This window comes from Ranitomeya variabilis, chromosome 6, assembly GCF_051348905.1.
Source record: "Ranitomeya variabilis isolate aRanVar5 chromosome 6, aRanVar5.hap1, whole genome shotgun sequence".
NCBI classification, from domain to species: domain Eukaryota; kingdom Metazoa; phylum Chordata; class Amphibia; order Anura; family Dendrobatidae; genus Ranitomeya; species Ranitomeya variabilis.
The window spans coordinates 189604025-189626005 of NC_135237.1; the positions used below are offsets into that span (position 1 = coordinate 189604025).

Sequence of the window (21981 nt, forward strand, 5' to 3'; positions counted from 1 at the left end):
TTAAAACATTTGTATTATAAAGTACAAAGCAATATTTCTAAAAATCTGCAAATGGTAAAAACAAAACTGTATCTAATAGAAAACGTAATACAACATGCACAAGCAATTTCTTTTACTTGCTTGCCAGTACATCAATACTGTAAATATACAGCAACAGTTTTCAATTTCCAGTAACACTTAATTTAAACAACATGAACAAATTACAATTTAATTTGCAAATTACTTGCTTCAACATTACATTTAACTTAAAAGCATCTGGCAGAACAGTGATCAGTGTCCCAAATTTCCCACATATAAGACAAATCAAACTGTGTAACAAGTCAATTATTAATTATATAAAATGAAATCATTTAAACAATCGATAAAATTCCATCAAACAAATAAACATGCTGAACATTTCTTCATGTTTGACAATTGGTTAACCTAATGTTCATTAAAGGGAACCTGTCACCTGAATTTGGCGGGACCAGTTTTCAGTCATATGGGCGGGGTTTTTGGGTGTTTGATTCACCCTTTCCTTACCCGCTGGCTGCATGCTGGCCGCAATATTGGATTGAAGTTCATTCTCTGTCCTCCGTAGTACACGCCTGCGCAAGGCAAGATTGCTTTGTGCAGGCATGTACTATGGAGGACAGAGAATGAACTTCAATCTAATATTGCAGCCAGCATGCAGCCAGCGGGTAAGGAAAGGGTGAATCAAACACCCGAAAACCCCGCCCATATGACTGAAAACTGGTACCGCCAAATTCAGGTGACAGGTTCCAATAAAATGGTTGCCTGTTCTCAGGCTAAATTGATGCACAGACAGGTAATGCTGTAGATGGAGTTCTCAAATCCAGTATTTATGTATATTTTTTAATCATTTTTGGGAATACAGAAAATGGAAATAAATTGATCCAGTACTAGATCCATTCATTTGAACGGGGACAAAAAAGTCCTTAAGTGTCTTTCATACGACTAATATCCAGCTGCAATCTGATTTTTAGCTGCAACAAAGATGTTATCTGCACAACTTTTTATTTGTGTAATAAAATGGATGACAACATGATTGTTGAATCATTGAAGTCAATGTGAATATCTCTGTTTCAACGGTATCTGTACTTCTTTTCGTTGAAACGGATTCAGTTTTTTCAAACAGATGACTATTGCACATGTGAACACAGCCTTGATTTCCTGTGGCTCCAATGCCACCTTTCTGCTATTTGCAGGCTGTAGCGATGACGTCCCATCTACAACACACTACCAATGCAGTCACTGGCCTCAGTGGTCTCGAGCGGTCTACCTCTCCATTACTGCGGTGGGGATCACGTGCTGCAGATGGGATGTCATTGCTGCAGCTCTGAAAATAATGACCATGGGGCAATGCAGCGCTGGAGAAACAGCCTGCGCTTAATTTTGGCCTCAAACACAGGTCCTTTTAATGAATCATTATGAACAGGCCAGAAGATAAAAAACGTATTGATAATTTTACTGAATTTGCAATTCAGCACTAATTCTTAATATATCTTTTTAAAAAGTCATTAGATCAGGAACAAAGGAAAATGTAGCGGCAAGTTTGTTTGGGGAAAAAAAAAAATATCAAGTACCGTATATGAGTTATCGATATGAAAACAAATGCTACACATACTATGATAGCCACTTTACACTTTGAAAGCTTAATTTAACATTAATGTAAAAGAACAAGATTTTAGCCCAATAGGAATGTAAACTATCAATCATATTTGGCATGATAGCCGTAATATATCAAAAGGAAACATAAAAAAGTTCTGTAAACTCAATATGAAACATTGATAAAGAAGAAAAGTGAAGGAAATCTTTTCCAGTTTAGAATTGCTAGGTGAAATTATTACAGTAAAACAATCAAAGAATTTCAAACTGGGTGGCTGGTGAATACAGGTGAAGACAAGCTTGAAAATCTATATCGCATAGTGTCAAATTTAATTCACATTATCAGCCTTTTTCTCAGACTACATGTTGAACAGAAAAAGGCAAAACATGTTTTTCACTCCATAAAAAATCTTTTTAAAGCAAGTAATCGAAGTTGTAAAATTAAGAGGCAAAAAGGTGCATCACAAAAAGGAAAACCGTAATAGATGTAGAACAATTGTGCCCACTAGACACAAACCAACTTACTGACAAGTTACAAGCAAAACATAATTAACTGTGAGCAATTTTTCTTTTGTGTGTCTTTTTGATGACTCAGCGTCGCTTGTTTTTTCTTTTGGCTCGTTTAGGTTTTTTTTGGCAAAGTTCATTAAAATCTCCATAGTCTACTTCGTACTCCTCTTGAAATCCTGACAAAAATCAAAGAACAGAAAAAAAATCTTTAGATGCAGTTTATAGACATTAAACATGGAATTAGTGAATGCAGACTAATCACTTCTGGTGCATAGCTGGATGATGTGACTGACATTTCTGGAAGGGGCATATGTAAATTAAATGTGACCGAGTTCAAAGGAGAGTACTGCGTATTTCATTACAATACGGACTTATCTATTATAATTGAACATGCAATCTTTAAATCTTTGCATGTCAAAGCCAACATGCGTCCCATCAATGGGGTTTTAGTCGTACTACTACCTACATTACTTTTATTAACTAGATGCATATCGTTTGCAGCTAATGATGGAATAAAGTCTGTAACTTATGGACAATGCCAAATGCTACATTTTCTACATTGAGACATTTACAGCTGTAGGCTTCCATTGAAATGGTTTCTAGAATAGAGGGTTTTTCCCATGTTCAACCTTCAGCAGTGCCCGGCGTCCTTGCTTCCCAGGAGCAGTGCCCTGCTGATGACTGACAGTTTGACAGTGGCGTAATCGTACCAATGGTCCAAAATGTGCGCTCTCCCTTTCCTCTGCAGAAACAGCAAACACAGGGACACTGAAACTGGCCAGATGCAGCTTGCAAGCTCCATAGGTAACATCTTGCAAGCACTGCTCTCCTTGCCTAGAAACCAGCCACCACCGATAATCCTGGCAGCGAACACTAAACTGTGAAATTAAAAAAAATCCTCCATTCTTGATAACAGAGGGGATTTTTAATAAAATGTAAACTGCAAAGTTGCTAGTTTTTACAAGCACTTTGCAATTTTAACCATTTAAGAAATGAGACAACCTTTTCAATTTGGCTTTTCTGTTCTTGAAAGTTACCTCCTCAGTAGTGATTTATGACTTGGCTAGAGACTTTGTAAAGAATTCTGTGACTGTCCACTTTATCTTTCTGCCATGCACTTTAGTGCTGCGGAGTTTGTCAGCATTTTCATTTCTTTTAAGATCTGGCCACTCCTAGTATTGTTGATTTGTCCAGTCCTAAGGTTTTTCCTATCTCTCCAATTGGCTTCTTTTACCAGAATGATTGCCTCCTGCCTTAGCACAGAGATCTCTTTGGACCACACATTAGGAGTTCCCATGTACGGCTACCAAATGCAAAATCAACACTTGGAATCATCCCCACAGCCTATTATCTCCCTACTTTGTCATAAAATAGTGAGGTAACGGGCTTTAGAGGACCATAAAATGGCTTCAGCCATCTGTGGGATTTTTTTTCAAATTTGTTAAAATGAAGGGAGCATGTGAAAATGGCTGTAATTTCTAAATCGTTAATGTAGTATTTTCATAAAATTCTTAAGTCTACACATCAATCTAGACTTCATGACTGTTTCAAATGAACTGTAATGGTGTATAACAGCTAAATTATATTTTATGGTCCAAACGCTCCTGGACCTAACTGTATATTCAGAAACAGTGATTCTTCTGTAACTCAGTCAGATTTTATACAATGCATTTAATTTGCGCTGGTCAGATTATTTAGATTTGCTAAAACACTTTTTCTGAACATGGAGCTAATGAGAAACAGGAGATTGATTTTATATCTATATATATATAATTGTCTAAGGGTTTTTCTGTCTGTCTGTCCTGGAAATCCCACGTCTCTGATTGGTCGAGGCCGCCTGGGCCTCGACCAATCAGCGACGGGCACAGCATGGTGACGATGATGTCATAAAGGTTGCCTCGACCAATCAGCGACGGGCACAGTCTGCCGCGAATTCGCCTCGACCAATCAGCGACGGGCACAGTATCGACGTTGATGTCATAATGGTTGCCATGGCGACGATGATGTCATAAAGGTTGCCTCGACCAATCAGCGACGGGCACAGTCTGCCGCGAATTCTGGAATCATCATTGTCCATATACTACGGGGACATGCATCTATCTATATATATATATACTAGCTATTGAACCCGTTCTACGCCCGGGTGGCGAGCATTTATATTGGAATATGGTCTCCATCCTGGTATGTGCTGCTCCTATCCTGTCATATGCTGCTCAATCCTGCGCCCCCATCCTGTCATGTGCTGCTCCACCGTGTCATGTGCTGCTCCATCCTGCGCCCCCATCCTGTCATGTGCTGCTCCACCGTGTCATGTGCTGCTCCATCCTGCATCCCCATCCTGTCATGTGCTGCTCCACCGTGTCATGTGCTGCTCCATCCTGCGCCCCCATCCTGTCATGTGCTGCTCCACCGTGTCATGTGCTGCTCCATCCTCATCCCCATCCTGTCATGTGCTCCCATCCTGCGCCCCCATCCTATCACGTGCTGCTCCATCCTGCGCCCCCATCAGTGCGGGCGGCTGTGCTGAGTGCGGGCGGCTGTGCTGAGTGCGGGCGGCTGTATGTGGCTGTGCTGAGTGCGGGCGGCTGTATGTGACGTGGCTGTGCTGGGTGCGGGCGGCTGTGCTGGGTGCGGCAGCTGTGGACGGCTGTGCTGGGTGCGGTGGCTGTGCTGGGTGCAGCGGCTGTGCTGGGTGCAGCGGCTGTGCGTGGCTGTAGGCGGCTGTGCGTGGCTGTGGGAGGCTGTGCTGGGTGCGGCGGCTGTGCGTGGCTGTGGGCGGCTGTGCTGGGTGCGGCGGCTGTGCTGGGTGCGGTGGCTGTGCTGGGTGCGGCGGCTGTCCGTGGCTGTAGGCGGCTGTGCGTGGCTGTGCTGGGTGCGGAGGCTGTGCATGGCTGTGGCGGCTGTGCGTGGCTGTGCTGGGTGCGGCGGCTGTGCTGGGTGCGGCGGATGTGCTGGGTGCGGCGGCTGTGCTGGGTGCGGCGGCTGTGGGTGGCTGTGCTGGGTGCAGCGGCTGTGCGTGGCTGTGGGCGGCTGTGCTGGGTGCGGCGGCTGTGCGTGGCTGTGCTGGGTGCGGCGGCTGTGCGTGGCTGTGGGCGGCTGTGCGTGGCTGTGGGCGGCTGTGCTGGGTGCGGCGGCTGTGCTGGGTGCGGCGGCTGTGCGTGGCTGTGGGCGGCTGTGCGTGGCTGTGGGAGGCTGTGCGTGGCTGTAGGCGGCTGTGCGTGGCTGTGGCGGCTGTGCATGGCTGTGCTGGGTGCGGCGGATGTGCTGGGTGCGGCGGCTGTGCTGGGTGCGGCGGCTGTGCGTGGCTGTGGGCTGTGCTGGGTGCGGCGGCTGTGGTCGGCTGTGCTGGGTGCGGCGGCTGTGCGTGGCTATGGGTGGCTGTACGTGGCTGTGGGCGGCTGTGCTGGGTGCGGCGGCTGTGCGTGGCTGTGGTCGGCTGTGCTGGGTGCGGCTGTGCGTGGCTGTGGGCGGCTGTGCTGGGTGCGGCGGCTGTGGTCGGCTGTGCTGGGTGCGGCGGCTGTGCGTGGCTGTGGGCGGCTGTGCTGGGTGCGGCGGCTGTGGTCGGCTGTGCTGGGTGCGGCGGCTGTGCGTGGCTATGGGTGGCTGTGCGTGGCTGTGGGCGCCTGTGCGTGGTTGTGGGCGGCTATGGTCGGCTGTGCTGGGTGCGGCGGCTGTGCGTTGCTGTGGGCGGCTGTGCGTGGCTGTGCTGGGCGCGGCGGCTGTGCTGGGTGCGGCCATTTTCTTGGTCCTGCTCCCGGAGTCGGCGCCTGCGCAGTCCGCGCTTTCCGGCGCCATTTTCTTGAAGACACTGCAATGTGTCTTCAAGAAAATGGCGCCGGAAAGCGCGGACTGCGCAGGCGCCGATTCCGGGAGCAGGGGGACAGTCACGGCCCGGAAGCGCGTCGGTGGAACGGGTCAGGTAAGTATACTCACCCTCCGCCTCCTGGCTCGTCCCTGCTTGTCCGGTGGAGATCGCGGTGTGCGTTCAGCGCTTACGCATACCGCGATCTCCTGGGAGCGTCGCTCTGTGCTGTCCAGACTGCGCCGGCGCTTGCGCTTGCGCAGTCTATAGAGGCTTCGGACAGAGTGACGCTCCCAGCGTTATATTATAGATTGTCTAAGGGTTTTTCTGTCTGTCTGTCCTGGAAATCCAGCGTCTCTGATTGGTCGAGGCGCCTGGGCCTCGACCAATCAGCGACGGGCACAGCATGGCGACGATGTCATAAAGGTTGCCTCGACCAATCAGCGACGGGCACAGTCTGCCGCGAATTCGCCTCGACCAATCAGCGACGGGCACAGTATCGACGTAGATGTCATAATGGTTGCCATGGCGACGATGATGTCAAAGGTTGCCTCGACCAATCAGCGACGGGCACAGTCTGCCGCGAATTCTGGAATCATCATTGTCCATATACTACGGGGACATGCATATTCTAGAATACCCGATGCGTTAGAATCGGGCCACAATCTAGTGTGTGTATATATATATATATATATATATATATATATATTTTGCTATTTCACACCTTTGAGTATACATACAATGTGCACATGTACCAGGTGAAACATTATTCAAAAACTGCAGACAAGTACCCTCTGTTCTTGGGGCTGGTTGTTGCGACTTCTCCAGTAACTTGAGGCTTTCAGCAATACTGGCTGTCAAGTCATTCACGGCTGTCTGCATAAAGTATTCAGCTGCAGGAAAGTCAAGTAATATAAATAAAATAAGCAACTTGCACAATAAAAATAACAACATTACTTTATACCCTATGGATTCTACTCAAGAGAAGTGAGTCTATGCGTAACCCCTTCAAGACATGGCCAATTTAAATTTTTGTGTTTCCATTTTTTTCCTCACCTTCTTCCCAGAACCATAACTATTTTTTTCTGTACACATAGATGTATGAGGCCCTGTGTTTTTGCAAGACGAGTTGTTCTTTTGAATGACACCATTAAAGGGAACCTGTCACCCCCAAAATCGAAGATGAACTAAGCCCACCAGCATCAGGGACTTATCTAAAGCATTCTCTAATGCTGTAGATAAGCCCCCGATGTATCCTGAAAGATGAGAAAAAGAGGTTAGATTATACTCACCTGGGCGGCGGTCCGATCCGATGGGCGTCACGGTCCGGGGCCTCCCATCTTCATAGGATGATGATGTCCTCTTCTTGTCTTCACGGTGTGGCTCCGGCGCAGGCGTACTTTGTCTGCCCTGTTGAGGGCAGAGCAAAGTACTGCAGTGCGCAGGCGCAGGGCCTCTCTGACCTTTCCCGGCACCTGCGCACTGCAGTACTTTGCTCTGCCCTCAATAGGGCAGACAAAGTACGCCTGCGCCGGAGCCGCAGCGTGAATACAAGAAGAAGACGTCATCGTAAGATGATGGGAGGCCCCGGACCGGACCGCCCATCGGACTGGATCACAGCGGGACCGCCCCTGGGTGAGTATAATCTAACCTCTTTTTCTCACCTTTCAGGATACATCGGGGGCTTATCTACAGCATTACAGAATGCTCTAGATAAGCCCCTGATGCCTGTGGGCTTAACTCATCCACGATTTTGGGGGTGACAGGCTCCCTTTAATTTTACTATAAAGTGTACTGGAAAATGAGAAAAAAATTCCAAGTGGGGAAAACTTGAGAAAAAAATGCAATTCTGACATTTTTGGGGAATTGTTTTTACGGTGTAGATTTTGTGGTAAGAATTACCTCACAATGTTACTCTGCTCATCAGACAATTACGGTTATATCAAACATACTCTTTTCTTTTTTATTATTTTTGTGGTAAAAAAATCAGAAGTTTGCAAAAATATTTGGGGGTTGTGTAGCCATTTTCTGAGACCCGTAACATTTTCATTTTTTGTTTGATGAAGCTGTGTGGGGACTTGTTTTTTGCAGGGTAAGCCACCTTTTCATTAATACCATTTTGGAATAGATATGATGTTTAAATCACTTGTTATAACATATTTTGTGGTGTTGCATGGACCAAAAATCACAATTTTGGCGTTCTGACTGGGTTAATTATTTTATATTTTGACAGATCGGACTTTTCTGAATGCAGTGATACCACATATGTGTATTTTTTTTATTATATATTTAAAATGAAGGGAAAAAGTAGGGGGTGATTTGAACTTATGTTTTTTTTATATATTTTTAAAACTTTTTTTCTTTTTAACTTTTCACTGTTATTGTCAGTTCCCTTAGGGGACTTGACGTTGTGATCGTCTGATCGCTTGTGCTATATACAGCAATGCCATAGCATTTCTGCATATAGTGAAAAATCACATTATATGCCAGGTTTTACCCTGTCTGTGGCTGGGTTTCAAAGGACAAGCACAGAGGTCTTCAATACAGTTCTAGCTGTCATAGCAACCCTATAGGTGACCCGCAATCAGGTCACTTTGCACGATCAGGTCAGCTGTTCTCCACCTGCAATTGTTAGAGGCAGGTCGTGGATGTAAGACATAGTCCTCACCTGCAGAGTATGGAGCGAGCTCACCTGGTGAGCCCCCTCCATGCAACGGCTTCCGACTTGCACCATTACAAGTACGGCGCATGTTGTGAAGGGGTTAAACCTCCCAAACAAAAATATATCATCCACATTCTTGGAAACAAAAAATGGCAAACTTTACTAAAAAAAACTTCTGAACACAATACGGATATTCCTGTGTTTCGTGAAATATAACTATGAAAGCACTCAACCAACAAGCGTAAACCCATATTTGTTTCGCCAACATGATTGTGGTCTCATGAATATTGAACTATCAAAACTGACAGATGAAAGTATTTTTTGGGTTTTCTTTTTATAGTAAAAAAGGAAGAAAATGAGGAGCATCAAAAAAAGAATACAATTTAGCTTTGACTTAAATATATACTGTGCCGATTACTTTTTAACACAGCAAAGGTGAAATCAAGTATTTGGGAATTACGGTAAACAGAAAGAACTAAAGGAAGAACAGTAAGCAAATGGGTTCGATAATCTTAAATTGCTGCTCATAATAAAAACAAACAAACATGGAAAAACTCTCATCAAGAACTCCGTAAAGCTTGCCAATATTTTATGGCACAGTAAGTGGGATTCTTAATGTCAAAAATATCACTGCCATGATGGGACCTATAAAAGTCAATACACATTGTTAGAAATTGCTAGTATCCATCCAACTGAAAACTGATAGGCATCTTGGTTATAATACAAATAGAAGCCATAAAGCAGAGTCCTAACATCTCAGAATTCTGGGGGTAGGGGTGACTTCTATACTGAATTATTTCTATCTTACAGATCATCTTAATTAATACTTGTTATAAGAATTTATCTGAAATTACTCTTTCATTCGAATTATTTTTTCTTCAGTTGCTCCTTTTTCCAGAAATTTGAACCTGAAAATAACCATTGGTCAGGTTGGAGATACTTCTGGAGTCTTGAGGAGCCAGCTGGCTTTCATTTTAAAACAAAAAAAAAGAAGTAAAACAAAGTATAGATGTTAAAAATCTAGGCATAGAGGACACAAGGCCCCTCCGATTTATAATATTATCTGGCATCTATGGGGCATATTAAATATTAAGTTTGGTATCTGTTAAAGAACACAAGTATAAAAAAGCTAAAAATAATATATAGTGCCACTTTACCTTCAGACCAGGTCTTTTTCTCGTAGATATTTTCCATCAAATCACCAATTACTTTTATTTTGTTCTCTATTTTAGTTTTTTCCAAATGTAATTCCTCTTTTGATGTCAATTTGCTTCTGGAAGTCTCTCCCATGGTCTGTATAAGAGACTTTCCATTGTTGATTGCAGTATCTACTTCCAGTTTGAAAAAGTCAAGGTACTTGCTGTAGTCATTCATTTGCTCTCTATGTCTCTCTAGAACAATATGATTCTCATACTCTTCATTTATCCCTGGTAGGTTCGGAATTTCAATGTCTACAGCAGGACTTGAAACATCTTCCAGGTCTTCTTCAATTTCTCCTTGGGTAGGGAGGGTTCCAATGTGTAAAAATTTCACCCCACATAAGTCACACTGAGTTTTGTCAACATTTGCAATTTTGAAATAATCTGAAATGTATTCCTCCATGTGATATTTTTGCCTGCGTTTGCTTGCATTTTTCCATTTCATACTTATGCGTACAACAAGAAATGCAAGATGTAACTGCCGGATAGCAATTTGCTTCTGTCTATCTGCGGCAACAGCTGCCACCAAATCAATTTTCTCTTCTTCAAAGTACTCTTGCTCATTTGTCATGAAATTGGCTCTATTATCATGAATACTGTGACGAACATATGAAAACTTACTAAATCGGAATTTGTCATCAAAGAAGATTCCCCTTACTTGTCCTTTACCATAAGCAATATCCCATCTCCATGAGCATTCTACCAGACGTTCATCATCACGGTGTGCCAGCAATTCCTGAAGCAAAGAAACCAGATCTTCAGTTTTAGTGCTGGCACCAAGCTTACCGATAATGTCAAATAGCCTCTTTGGTACTTTTAATGGGAATTGATTTGTTAAAGAGTCCAACCTACTCTGGATGTCTGGAATATGTATTGCAAGCATAGTTTTTGCCCTTTCAGGAACAACACCAGAAAGATTTACCATCAGCACCAACCAAAATACTAGTGCTCTCTCAGCTTCTCCTGAAGAAATGCAATCAATGTCATTGAATGCATCTACAAGGACATTGAACTCTTGATTTTCATCACCAGAAAGAACTTTAGCAAGATATAAAATATGATGTCTGAAGTGATTTGTAAGTTGCCAACTATCTTTTGGTTTGTATTCCCACAAGATGGAGTATGTATCTTTAAGACTACCTCTTTTTCCAAACATGTACTCCCAATAATGGAAAATGGAAAGGAAACTTTTCGGAAGCAAGACTCTGGTATCCTTCTCAAACCTCATGAGTACGGCACAACAGAGCATAAACTGGAATTCAAGCAACATCATGGTGTTTCCAATGTTTGGAATCAATGGAAAAACACATTTCTTGATCAGAAAATTCATGAACCTGAAAAAATATCTCTTGCAATTGTCTGGGTTCCTGCATTGATAAAGCTGCTGTAATGATGTCTGTAGAAGGCGAAAGAAATGGATGCGAGTCACTTTTAGCGAGTTATCCATTGCGTCAGGCTTTAGCATACCGTACCTGCCCTCGAGAAATCTTCTTCGGTTTCCTTCTTCATGTGGATCATTACTCTTCTGGAGTTCTAACTCTTTTTCAAATTGTCTTTCCTCTTCTTCAAGAAGACGCTGTAGTCCATCTGGAAATTTAGATAGAAGACTATAGACCTGCATTATTTTTAGCCAAAGGTCAGTTGACTCCCTTCTTTGTATTTTATCTTCTCCCAAAAGTGAAGAAACAAATCTCTTTAGCATTGTCATCCCTGGTGCTGGAAAATTGAGCAGGACATCTCTGCACATTTTTGGATTTTCTGAAAGGACTCGAAGGTGAAAATGTTTAGAAAAAACAAGGCTTAAAAGGGAATTGCAGTATTTGAAGCCATGAAGGTTTACAATATCATTAAGCTCTTTAGAATATTCATTTGAAAGGCTCTTTGCGTCAAGCAACAATCCACAAATGATTATTAAAGATTTTTTAGACTCCAAAATGTTTTTCAATTCATAGCGTTGCAAAGGCTGATGGAAATCTTGGCATTGATCATCTGTACATTCAAGCCCTATAATGTACTGAGAACATATATCTGTGTAAACATTTGCAACAATCTTTTCAGAAATGTCAAGCAACCACTTGAGAAAATGTCTTTGCAGCAGCAATTTCACGTCTTTGAGCTCTGTGGTATTCTCAACCCCTTCTATATGTATATTAGAAAACCTAGGCCCCTCATGTTGAAGAATGGAGCAATTTTGTTCGTCAATTTGTACAAGGCCATAGAACTCCAAACAAGTTTTAACTGCTTCCCGGTCAGCATTGTTTTTGGTCTCCTTAAGAGCTTTTATTAATGTTATCATGGACTCTAGACCAAAAGATGCCATAGTTGGCAGTGATGGCTCGGACTCATTGCAGACTGAAGCTTCAAACAATGCCTCCACTACACCAGCATGATGGGAAGATTTTTTAAAATTCAAGAATGACATTTTGATTTTTTTAAAATCTCTTTCCCAAACTCCTTGAAGCAATCTGGCTTCTGCAGCCTCTACATACTGTTTTGTTTCACATAAAAGTTGCAGTGATTCTGAAAGGACATTCCCAGGGTCTTCGCCATTTGCCATGATGCGACGAGCTTCTGCAAGCAGGCACACTGCTCGAAATTCTGTCCTTGTTGTTAGGTCTGCGGCTTCTAACAGCATGCCCTGTTCTCTCAGCAGAGACGCAGCTTCTTCACTCCTATTTTCGCTTTTAAGCAAGTCAGCTGCCTCTACCCAACATTTTCGATTCCTAAGGAAAACTAACTGATCTTCAACATCAAGTTTCGAAAGCATTTCATTCATTTTCTTTACTTTCTTTTGTTTGAAGAAATCTGCAGCAGCTTCCAAATAAAACTGCCTCTCCCTGAACTGTAATGGTGTATTAGGGTGTTTCTGCCGATACCTAAAAAAACAGAAAATGGCAACAGTTACAGGAAGAGAAGACAATGTAAAGCCAAATAAATTTTAGTGATGAATAGAGATTTTAAAGCTATCAGAAATCAAAATAGCTTTGCACCTTTTCATTGCTTCGGCAGCTTCTTCATACATCTTATCACGGTAATACAAGTTCAATGCTGCTTCAAAATCTCCAACTTGTTCAAACAGTTGAGCAGCAGCTTTATTGTCCTGTGCTTTTTTGTAGAAGAATGCTGCATCCTTGGTCTGCAACATAAAGAGGTAGTTTAAAATACTCAGCTTAGTAACAATAAGGCCTGGATTCATTATATGTCCCCTACACAAGTACCAATTATTCATTTACTAGAAATAGGCCCGATAATATCGCATCGGGAGTGCAGTGAAATTAGCATCTATTCCCCAGGCAGGCGCAGTAACAGCCACGTCGTTACCGCACATGTGCAGGTAGAGCGCACAGTTGTGGCTGCTACTGCGCCTGCGAGGGAATAGCGGAGACGTGTATGTCACTTGCGCATGTGCCAGTGACACTGCCGCGTTGCCTTATGGGATTCGGGGACAGCGTCCGGAAGTCCCAAATGGCGATTATATATATGTAGATAGAATAAAAATACCCTACTTCCATATTACAACAATACATCTATATCACAGATACTTTACACATTTAGGGACGATCCATCATTTGAGGCTTTTGTCAAAAGTCATTTTTCTTTTCCAGGAAAGTAAAGTATCAAGGTTTAGATGGGTGCCACAAGAATTAAGGCAAATGCCAGATGGATCAGTTTCAACAGCAGTAGAGCATTTTATTTGGCAAAGCATGTTAAAGGCGAATGATTATCATCAGGCTGGTCTTGTACATTTGTAGTCAGTCAGACACCAGCATTCCCAGTAGAGCACAATAGGGCACAAAAATGGCAGTTTGAAAGGCAAAATCATTTCCATCTGCAGATTGCACAGGGTAAGTGGATTGCACAGATCATGTTGAAATCTGTATAAATACATGGAAATTGTCAGCTCACCAGCTGGATAAACAAGCTTCGGAGTGTTGGGAAGGTTCGTATGGATTGTGTCAGAGCAACATGGCCTTCATGAGGAGGCAGGGGAGAAGGTGAAGCATTGAAAATATCATCCCAGGTATATATATAAAATGTAACATTTATTAATGCCTTTAATAAATACAGACAATGAATGAGGCTTGCTGCCAAAAAGCGTAGGGGTCCAGTTGCGATAACTTTTTAACTTGCTATTCTGCCAGTATTTGCCAAAGGAATTTTTTAAAGGGAACAATCCTGCTGACAGGATACCTTTAAACGCATTAATAAGTGTAATGTTATATATATATATATATATATATATATTACCTGCGATGATGTTTTTATCGCTGGATCTTCTCCCCTGCCTCCTCATATTGAGATCTGTCACTCTTATCCTCATTACTGTGCGCTTACACACTACCTTTACAGTTTCTTCACTATTTAAAGCTTTCAGTCCCTCTCTTTACGGCGAAGATATGAGCTATGATGTTCTCTCACTATTCAGCTTCACCACAAAAACTTCATAGTTCATAACTTAGTCATGGCGATAGAGACTGAAAGCCATAAAACAAAAAGCCATAAACCATAAAGATAATGTGTAAATCGGGATTTTTGTGTACTCACCGTAAAATACTTTTCTCCAAGCCACTCATTGGGGGACACAGGACCGTGGGTGTATAAGGCTGACACTAAGTAAATACAAAAAGGGTTAGCTCCTCCTCTGCAGTATACACTGCCCACTGGCTCCGGATAACACCAGTTCGTAGCAAAGCAGTGGGAGATTAACAAGGTTTAACCGTAGGAACAACATGTCAGAGACAAAAAACACTCATCATAGGCAACAAGCTAAAACAGGGGTGGGTGCTGTGTCCCCCAATGAGTGGCTCGGAGAAAAGGATTTTAAGGGGAGTACACAAAAATCCCTATTTCTCCATCGCCACATTGGGGGACACAGGACCGTGGGACGTCCAAAAGCAGTCCCTGGGTGGGAAATAACAACCCAACAGTGTAAACTTATGGCACCTGATGTCTACAGGTGAGCTATCGCTGCCTGCAGAATACGCCTACCCAGCCTTGCATCTGAAGATGCCTGAGTATGGACATTGTAATGCTTTGAGAAGGTGTGCAGGCTAGACCAGGTTGCGGCTTTGCAAACCTGCTCTGTGGACGCTTGATTCCGAAAAGCCCAGTAAGCACCCACCGACCGAGTGGAGTGTGCCCTGAAACCTGCAGGGATAGGCTTGCCTCTGGCGCGGTAAGCCTCTTGAATAGTCGACCGATTCCATCTGGCGATTGTCGACTTAGAAGCGGCCAGTCCCTTCTGGTGTCCTGCCGGGAGCACGAACAGAGCATCCGTCTGTCGAAAAGATGCCGTTCTAGACACGTACTTTCTGAGAGCTCTGACAACTTCTAGGGAGTGAAGAGCCTTCTCCACACGGTGCGTTGGAGCAGGACAAAATGACGGAAGTACGATATCCTCGTTGAGGTGGAAGGAAGACACCACCTTTGGGAGGAAAGTAGGGGACGGTCTGAGAACCGCCTTGTCCCGGTGAAACATAAGGAACAACGTCCGACAGGAAAGAGCAGCCAACTCCGAGACTTGTCTGATCGAGGTAATGGCGACGACAAAAGGCCACCTTTCATGAAAGGAGAGGTAGAGAAATGTCCTGCAACGGCTCGAAAGGAGATTCCTGCAGGACACCTAGGACCAGATTAAGGTCCCAAGCCTCTAAAGGCGCTTCGCAGGGAGGCACCACGTGAGAGACTCCCTGAAAGAACGTTCTGACCTGAGGTTTGGAAGCAATTTTACGTTGAAAAAAGACTGACAAGGCCGAGACCTGCCCTTTAAGGGAACTCGGTGAAAGCCCAGAGTCCAGACCGGACTGGAGGAAATCCAGGATGGTAGGGATGTTCAAAGCCATCAGAGGGAGACCTCTGCTTCTGCACCAATCAAAGATCCTCCAGGTCCGATGGTAGATGCGCGATGACACAGGCTTTCAGGCATTGATCAAGGTGGAAACTACCTCACGGGAAAAATCTGATTGAGACAGAACCCAGTATTCAACGGCCAAGCCATCAAACACAGGGCCCCGGAGTTCTGGTGGTAAATCGGGCCCTGAGAAAGTAGATCTGGACAATCTGGTAGTCGCCAAGGAACGTCTGTGATGAGTTGGACCAGCCCTGCATACCACGCCCGGCGAGGCCAATCTGGGGCGATGAGAATTACCAGGACACCTTCTGCCCTGATCTTCCTGATGACTCTGGGAAGCAGGGGCAGGGGGGAAACAGGTAAGGAAGGCGGAACTGACTCCAAGGAAGGACTAGCGCGTCCGCCCCGATTGCTCTGGGGTCCCAGGACCGGGCCACAAACTGTGGTACCTTGGCGTTGAACCAGGAAGCCATCAAGTCTACGTCCGGAGTACCCCAACGGAGGCAGATTTGTTGGAATATGTCCTGATGGAGAAACCACTCTCCTGAGGCAAGACCTTGCCGGCTGAGGAAGTCTGAGGCCCAATTCTCCACTCCTGGAATGTGAACGGCCGATATGGCGGAGTGGTTGTTTTCGGCCCAGCCAAGGATGTGCTCTACCTCGCGCATTGCAGCTCTGCTGCGGGTGCCCCCCTGATGATTTATATAAGCCACAGCCGTGGCATTGTCCGACTGGATACGGATGGGGCGGCCTGCTAGGAGATGGTGGAACTGCTTCAGGGACAGCCGAATAGCACGTATCTCCAGGATATTGATTGGAAGGCGAGACTCGTGATGAGTCCAGGTTCCCTGCGCAGTGTGATGGCGAAAGACCGCTCCCCATCCTAGGAGGCAGGCATCGGTGGTGAATGGACTGCCAGCCAATGGACTGGGAGGAAGGACCTCCCTTGAAGAAGAGAGGATCGCAGCATCCACCATTGGAGTGTCTGCTTGACCCGAGGAGAGGGGACACAGTCGGTCGAGGGAAAACGGACTCCCGTCCCATGCATCCAGCAGAGCGTGCTGGAGGGGACGGAGGTGTAGTTGCGCAAATGGAATCGCCTCCATTGCGGCCACCATCTTCCCGAGAAACCTCATGCCGAAAAAGATGGAACACGGGGACGGCTGAAGAAGCTTCCAGACCCCCTGTTGAAGAGCCAAGACCCTGTCCCGAGGAAGAAGCACCAACCCTAGGGAGGTGTCCAGGGTCATGCCCAGGAAGGAGATCCGTTGAGCTGGAACAGGAGATGACTTTCCTAAGTTGATTAACCAGCCCAGCTGAGAAAGAGTACCTAAGGAAATGCGGACGCACTCCTCGCAGGCTCGGAAAGATGGGCCTTTGACTAGTAAGTCGTCTAGGTAGGGAAGCACGACTAGACCCCGAGAATGTAGAATGGCCATCACCGCCGCCATGACCTTTGTGAAAACTCTGGGGGCGGTGGCGAGGCCGAAAGGCAAGGCCGTGAACTGAAAATGTTCCTGTCCGACAGCGAAGCGAAGGAACCTTTCGTGAGGTGGGAAGATTGGGATGTAGAGGTACGCATCCCGGATGTCGATGGATGCTAAGAATTCGCCTTGTTCCATCGAGGCAATGACGGAATGGAGGGATTCCATCCTGAAATGACGGACTTTGACAAATCTGTTCAGGAGCTTTAGGTCCTGTCCCATCCTTTTTGGGGATAAACAGATTTGAATAAAAACCACGGAACCTTTCGTCCTCAGGGACAGGGACAATCACTCCGTCCTGGCGGAGCGACTCGATGGCTTGGGAGAAAGCTCGAGTGCACATTCCCGCTTTGGGAAGGCGGGAAGCGAAAAACTGGGTTGGAGGGAAGGAAAAAACGATTTTGTAACCGGAGGACACCAGATCCCTGACCCACTCATCATGAATGACTGCAAGCCAGTCATGACGAAACAAAAGAAGGCGTCCGGAAGAGGTTGCGAGTCATTTAGAAGAAGATGGTTGGGGTCTGGATCCCCTGGACCTAGACTGTGTGGAGCGGCCCCTCCAGGAATGGTTGGGCCTGTATGAAGCCTGAGGGCTTTTATCTCTTACGGCGCGGCGCCCCGAACCAGAGGAACTGGCCGAGGAATACCATGCGTAAGTTCCTCGAAAGGTCCGAAAACGAGCCTGCGGCTGTCGTCGGAACGGTTGTCTGAGTCTCTGCTGGGGGAGGGAAGTACTTTTTCCCCCTGTAGTGTCTGAGATCAGCTTGTCCAGCTTTTCACCAAATAGACGACCACTGAGATATGGCAGGGACGTGAGGGACTTCTTAGATGCGGAATCCGCTCGCCAGTTCCTCAAACATAGCGCTCTCCGAATCGCCACGGCGTTTGAAGCCGTAAGTGCAGAGCAGTTTGCCGCATCCAGGGAAACGTTTACTAAGTAATCGCCAGCCAAGGAAATTTGATTTGCTAGCTCCGCTATGTCAGGAGGAAGATCACTGTTCTGTAAGGCCTTATGCAGACTGCCCAACAAGTCACGGCTTTGGCTACCCAGGTAGCTGTGAAGGAGGGAAAAAGTGCCGAGCCTGAAACCTCACTGAACGGGCGAGACTAACAACTAGGCGATCTGTGGGATCTTTGATAGAAGATCCGTCCGGCACTGATAGAAGGGTTTTTGAGGACAAACGTGAAAGAGGAGGATCCACAGGAGGGGATTCTGTCAATTGTTTGCGGAAATCAGGAGAAAAAGGATATTTGGACTCCAGAGATCTCTGGCCTTGAAAACGTTTGTCTGGGCGCTCCGTATGTCGCTGGACTATGTCCTGGAACTCCGGGTGATTAGCAAACACCCCATGAGCGTGTTTGTTCCTTTTGAAGGACACCAAATTATCCATGATGGAGGTCGCTGATTCCTCATCAACCTGAAGGGACTGGTTGACAGCCTCAATGAGACTATCTATAGAGCTCTGAAAACCTGGCGACTCCAGATCTAGAGGCCCATCAGACTCAGGATCAGAGTCCTGTTCGGAAGAGGTGCCTGGGGAGCGAGAGTGGGAAGTGGAGCTAACGGACGCCGAGGCACCAGAGAGCCTGGGGGATGAGCTACGGGTGCGCTTCCTAGATGGCCGCTTGTGCTTAGAATGAGAGCGGTCCCTGCAGGCTGAAGATTCGGCAGCCGTAGGGGAAGTTTCCTGAATAGGCGGATTAGTGGTCCTGCTCCTGGTTGGATCCTGGAGGGACTCAATAGCTTTAGTCAAAGAAGCCATAGATTGCGAAAGTGACAAAGCCCACTCAGGGGGACTGGTCACCGCGGGCTCGTTTGCAGTGGGGGGCTCCTGAGCGCATTTAGGGTCACAAGCATTACAGAGCGGAGCAGTATGCCTGCTTGGTAGCGCAGCCTGACAGGAGGTGCAAGTGAAGAACACCGTATGTGTTTTTGCTGACTTTTTGGAGGGTTTAGACAGAGACATGTTGTACTGCTAACCTCTGTGCAGGGCTGATGTGGGGCACCTATGTGCAGCTAAAAAAGAGGAGCACTCTGTGAGGAGGAGGGCCTGTGTTAGTGTGCAGCGCACCTACCCAGGTCCTGTTGCAGCGTTGTGACCGGGAGAAGGTGCAGCCGGCGTCCAGAATGTTTCCTCGCATCAAATATGGCCACCGAGAGTATGTTGGGTGCTTCTCGCAATGTGCGAGAAGCGCTAAAGCGATGGGCGGGGCCTCGCGCGTGACGCGCGCTGTGGGCATAGACGCGGCCTAGCTGGATCAGAAGCCGGGGACTAAAGTAGCGGTGCCCGGCCGCAGGATGCGGCCGAGTCCGCGGTGCGCTCGGGAGCCCCCCCTCACCCCTGCTAGACTCACCGCTTAAGGTTCTCTTCAGGCGAGGTATGATGGGAGGTGCAGTCAACCTCGATCCGCCGCCCTCTTGATAATGAGGTGGAGAGGGACTGAGGAGCTCCATGCAGCACCACTGTTCTTCAGTGGTGGTGCAGAGGGAGGGCGGCAGGACTGTGCTCATGGGAAGGTGGCCTCTGTGTATTCTAAGGGCTCGCTCCCCTAGGATTTCACAGGGCTAAGTCCACGGCCGAACATCCCACGTCGCAGGAGAGTGTATGGGGAGTAAACTCGCCGTGCTCATGTTTGGGGGGGAGATCGGCCCCCTTAAAAGGGTCCGTCACCCAATCATCCTCTTGCGCAAATTAAAAATAAAGTTAAAAATAAAAATAAAAACGTCTGGAGAAAAACAGACGCAGTGTGCCTCCTACGGACACTAAGCAAGAACTGGTGTTATCCGAAGCCAGTGGGCGGTGTATACTGCAGAGGAGGAGCTAACCCTTTTTGTATTTACTTAGTGTCAGCCTCCTAGTGGCAGCAGCATACACCCACGGTCCTGTGTCCCCCAATGTGGCGATGGAGAAAAGCACAGCAGTGAAGATGAGAGAGAATCCAACATGTAACGTGTTGTCGAATTATACGCTGTACTGCTATTGAAAACTGTCAATCAGGAATTTGTGTTGCTTCTGGTGGCGCCATATAGCCGCAATATTTTTTACCTTTCCTGGAAATGATTTGATATGGAGTATGTGATCAACACCTGCTTTATCAAGCCTGGCTTACACGCAGTGCTGTGCCTGTATGCTGGACAACCTGCCCAGGTGAGTAGCATATATTACTCTGTCACCCACTTTTTTGTTCAGAACATACTACCATTTGAGGACTGTTGCACTGTTTTTTCCAAACCTCTAAATTTTCTTTTGTTTTGTGGTATTCATTGAGGACATTTTTCACCATATCCTTCAAAATGCCACATGTGGAACAACATTTTTTTAGTGCAAGAACTCAAGTTCAGCTAAAATCTTGCAACATTTTTTCCAGAAATTTGAGTCTTTTTAAAAAGTCGTAATTACTGAATCAACTGAAAATATCTGGAAACCTCAAACCCTGTGGAAATTTTTTTTAAAAAAGCAAAAAAACGCACAAAATAGACTTTAAATAAGGAGAAAATTAAATATCCGGAAAACAAAAATGGACAAACAGAAGCAATAATGAATCAGGTGCATAGTATCTGTGTAAAGTAAACATCCACCTGATTTTTTTTTATTTAATCACTATAGATTTTATTAGATTTAATATAGTGATAAGGACTACTGTATTTTTCGGACCATAAAAGACGCACCTCAAATTTAGAGAAGAAAAAAGAAAAATGTTTAATGTGAAAATGGGGGGTCTTGTCATAGTCTGAACTTAGCCATACTGAGGGCAGCGGTGGAGCGGGGTCACAGCGGTGGGCTTCAGGAAAATATTGAAGGCAGTAGTGGAGTACCAGTTCTGCACATTGATCCACCGGCGATGAGCTCCAGGTAAATGTGCATGCGTAGGTTCAGATTTCGGTTCGTCATTCAACCTAGATCTCATTGGCACATGAGCTGACACCGGCGGCCATTTTACTATTTATATTTTCCTATATTCCTAATTTTAATTATGCTTTCCATTGCTGGGCCTATAATGCATTTTTTATTCTAACCATTACTGGTGCTTGTTTTTTTGGTATTTATATTAGACCATCTGTTGTGTACATTTTTTTAAATGTTTTAGCTATTATCTTGTCACAATTACATTTTTACTATTATCATCAATATATGCTTTACATTGATATAGGCATTTTTTGTTATGCCCACCTCACAGGGAATTTGAGAGCAGCATAATATAGTGGCAGAGACCTTGATTTCAGCTATGTGTCACTTACTGGGCTACTTGCTTCAGTTTTGATAAAGTCACTGTTTTCTCTGCTGAAGATTTAGTAGTAAGCTGAATGCTGAGCTCTGTATAACCCCGCCCACACCACTGATTGGCAGTATTCTGTTTACACTGTACATGGTTAGAAAGTTGCCAATCAGTGATGGGGCGGGGTTATACAGAGCTCATCATTCAGATGGCAGCAGCTTTACTAGTCCTCTCACGCTGAAAAAACAGTGATTTAATCAAAACTACACTAAGCGGCAGAGTAAGTGACACATCACTGGAATCCGGGTCACTGCTCTTATATTATGCTGCTCTCAGATTAGGTGGCAAAACAGTGATGAAAAATTTCCTTTAATTATATAACTTCTTTCTTTCTTCATACATTGTTTTCTTTATACACATGGGCAGCATACCTCTTATGGTGATGGCCTCTTATTTTTTTGTAATTTGTAACACTACATGTTGACCTGGGTTTATACAGGTTTTCAAATTTAAGAGGACATTTGACTTTTTTTTTAAATTATTTAATCAGAGTAGCTATTTTAATTGGTTCTCCTTCTCTGATTTTGAAACATTTGCTTTCATCTGTACCTCTCTCTTCAAAAAGTAATACCCTTCAAAGTTAT

The 21981-nt window shown here is 45.2% G+C and overlaps 1 protein-coding gene across 2 annotated transcripts in view; it reads right to left on the bottom strand.

The window, feature by feature from the left end:
• Positions 1-710: 710 nt before the first annotated feature.
• TRANK1 (tetratricopeptide repeat and ankyrin repeat containing 1) overlaps positions 711-21981 on the bottom strand; it is a 216858-nt gene continuing 195587 nt past the window's right edge. For both annotated transcript variants that reach the window (XM_077269326.1, XM_077269327.1), the window contains exons 21-24: positions 12772-12917; positions 9740-12657; positions 6712-6813; positions 711-2294 (exon numbers count right to left, since the gene is read on the bottom strand). In XM_077269326.1, the coding sequence (XP_077125441.1) occupies positions 2200-2294; positions 6712-6813; positions 9740-12657; positions 12772-12917 (3261 nt within the window). In that variant the 3' untranslated portion in view covers positions 711-2199. The remainder of the gene's footprint in view (positions 2295-6711; positions 6814-9739; positions 12658-12771; positions 12918-21981) is intronic.